The 3,445-nt window shown below is 36.4% G+C and overlaps 1 protein-coding gene across 1 annotated transcript in view; it reads left to right on the forward strand.

Annotated features, from left to right (window-relative positions):
* The window catches only part of LOC144308086 (large ribosomal subunit protein eL29-like), an 88,183-nt gene extending 87,887 nt beyond the window's left edge, over positions 1-296 (forward strand). The window contains exon 3 of the mRNA XM_077888260.1: positions 1-296. This exon is cut by the window's left edge and continues 394 nt beyond it. Coding sequence (XP_077744386.1) covers positions 1-101 — 101 coding nt within the window. The 3' untranslated portion in view covers positions 102-296.
* The last annotated feature ends 3,149 nt before the right edge of the window (positions 297-3,445 follow it).

Below are 3,445 nucleotides of genomic sequence, written 5' to 3' on the forward strand. Positions count from 1 at the left end.
TCGCTCACCCCAAGCTCAGGAAACATGCTCGTGCCCGCATTGCCAAAGGTCTCAGGCTCTGCCGGCCAAAGGCTAAGGCCAAGGCTCAAACCAAGGCCTAGGCTGCAGTTGCGACCCCAGCTCTGGCTCCTGCTTCTACTCCTGCAGCGCAGGCTCCCAAAGTGCCCAGGTCCCCAGAAAGTCTCCAGTGTAGAGGCTTCTGCTTGCCAGTGTGAGGACAGAAGGACTGGTATGACCCCTGGGCTTCCCTCTGCATGGGCCTGGTGTCCTCCTGTGCTATTTGTACAAATAAACCTGCGGCAGGACCTGTCAAAATAAATAAATAAATAAATAAATAAATAAATAAATAAATAAATAAATAGTGAATGAGTGAATTAATGAATGAGTGAGTGAATGAATGGTCAATTCCAAAATCAGATTGAAGGATTTTAACTTATCTCTCTTAAAAATTTATGTGTTGAGCAGATAAGCACCAAGAATGTAGAATATTTGTGCACCGTAATAAGTGATCTCCTCAATTTCTGTGTAGAATCCTGCACTCAACAATCAGTGAATGTATGTCCTTTCTTAGCATGACCATGGACTAAAACCCCGTTGTCTATGTTTCCACAGCAGATTCTATATCTAGGAGCAGGTGCCAAGAAAGTTATTGGTTCATCTTAGGTAGGTTTGGAATATTGCCAAACAGACACCACATAAACAATGGGTCAAGAGATGTTTAGATAATGGATAATAGTGATTTAAAAAGTTACTGTAGCTACTTATATAGGTAAAGACATCTTTTTTTTCTCACCATTAATTTTCTGCCTCATATGTTCCAGGAACCTGAAAAATAGGTATGTGACAGTATTTCTCAAGAAGCCAGATCTGTGTATAAGAACCTGATCAACAAAACTGTTCTTATTCTTCCTAAAGAGTCATTTAGTTCATCTAATGGTTAGAGGTTTGGATATGAAGGTATCTAGGTGACACACCCATCCCTAAGGTTTTTGTTTTTGTTTTTAATTTTCTGATTTCTCATGATTTTGGCTTTAGATTTATATTGTCTAGAAGCATCCTACAGACAAAACTAGCTATATAGCATTGTGGTCACCTATTTATTCCTCAGTATTCTCTACTCATCTATATAGCTTTACCAGCCAGGGGTATTATCTTTTGAGCATTACATTCCTAGTAACTATCAGGATCTCCATCACACAGAAGACACTTGGCAAATGAATATTGAATAACTGAATTATTAAATGATAAGGATTTGATTACAATAGTTTTAAAAATGTGTTCCAGAAAATGCTTGGCATCACTGAGACCCTTTCAAGGGTTTACAAAGTCAAAAATATTTTCCTAATATTGGGTTTTTTTGTTTGTTTGTTTTACTTCTAGTCCCTTTAAGGCATGTAGGGTTCAGCTAGCATTAAGGAATACAGTGGAAACTACGGAGCTAGGGAATCAAAATACACTCTTGAGTTATTAGAGGCCCCAAATGCGTTAATTGTTGAGTTTCTCTCTGTATCCTTGCAAGCATTGTTTGTGTCAGCACTAATGTTGGACGCTATATATGTGGAAATGCTCTGAGCTCCCTGTGGGAGATTTATCATATTTAATATCAGCGAGAATACTTCGTTGTTATAAACCTGGCTCCATGGCAAAAAAAATAGAGGAAAAAGCTCTAGGGAGAAATCTCTCCTTCCGTGAAAAATCATAACATTTTAGAGCTGCCAGAGTCTTTAGTGATGATCTGATTCACTGATCTGATTCAAATGATTAAATTATGGACTACCAAAGCGAAGAAGAATCTGATGCCTTCTTTAGGGAATAATTTAGCATTGTGGAGGAAAAAAAAGACCTTTCTCAAATTAGCTATTAAAGAGTTAAGCATGGATGCAATTACTCACAGGTGTATTTTGGGTTAATTTGGATGACTAGAGCTCTTTCCTCTAATTGTCATCGTACTAGTCCTCGAAACAGTTGCAGGGTGATGTCTTCAATCCTATCAGGAGGAAAGGTAAAGGACAATCAGTACTAATTGATACTAGGCACCGAAAGTAAACCAAGCAATGATGAAATGGATCTACTGTCAGACACGGCTTATTCACTTACTTGCCTCATCCAATATTCTTTGGGAAGAATTTTGAGCTTTACTGTTCACTCTGTAGCTTGTGAAAAAAATCTCCTGGGAGTAGATGAGTTTTTGTGGGTTATATTGTGTGACAAGAATATTCATTTCCAACAGTCACAGATTGCCTTATGCTGTTTTCAGAATTCCATGTATACGAAATCCTAAAATTTTGCACTATATCATCACTTTTCCAGAAAAAAAGAGGGAGATAAACAATACAACATACTATAACCTCTTTCCCCACCTTACTCTTCTGTGCTATCACTGTATTATGATTGTTATATAACTTACATTTTCATATTGTATCAAATCAGAACATAGTTTTTCTTCAGGGAAAGAAATTCATTGCATTTTTGAGGATAATGACTTGCCATATGTACAAATCTAAACATAAATATTTAATTATATTAAAGAACATAAATGTATGCATGTGCCCTCTGATCTATTTCCTTTCAAGTTGTTTTTTTTTTTGTAAACCTATACAGTTTTAGCCAGTACTCAAGAACAAACATGACATATTTAGTGATGCCAAATCATATGTCCAAAGGGATAGAGAATATGTGTGAGGAGCTGATGAATAATGATTAATGGTAATTATGATGATTAGGAATAAATGATAGGTCCTGGATATTTTGTAGTTCTCACCCTCTCCCATTTGTATAACAGATGACAAATGCAACGTACAGCTGCATCGCAATTAAATGCCTTTTCCTTTGTAGAATTAGAACCCTTTTTAATACTGTTTAATATGCTGGGTCTATAAGGCAACTATACACACAACTGAATCAATCTCTGACATTAATGATTTAACTAAAATTATAGAAAATGATACTGGTCTAAGTAACTCACAAAACTGCAGAAAATATTTATGATGTGGGTAAGTGCTTAAAAATGACAAAAATATCAAAGCTTATGTAAACCATGTACATTTTACGAGAGGAAAGTGTTTATTGGCAGAATTGAACAAGTAGAATATTCCCTTTTCATGTAAGGCATCTATAAAACGGCACAAATGCCATGTTTTGGCATGGATGCTCTCTTGGAATTAGTTTGGTCAACACCCCTACAGGTGGCATAAGAGAAAAGGATTGAGAAATTTGTTGATAATACAGGGTCGTTCCAGAATCCCATTTTGGCTGTCCTCCTCAGCAGCATTTTAAGCCGCTGGAACCAATTCATAAAATCTTTGTGATTTGGGAAATAATTTTTCTGCTTCCTGCCATAAAACTAAAAATTCTATTTTGTAACAACATTATCTGTTAAATGTCAAAAATTTGCTGTGTGTCTAGCAGAATTGAAATGCTCTCATTGGTTCAAGAAGACGCTAGC

This window comes from Canis aureus, chromosome X (genome assembly GCF_053574225.1).
Source record: "Canis aureus isolate CA01 chromosome X, VMU_Caureus_v.1.0, whole genome shotgun sequence".
Lineage (NCBI taxonomy): Eukaryota > Metazoa > Chordata > Mammalia > Carnivora > Canidae > Canis > Canis aureus.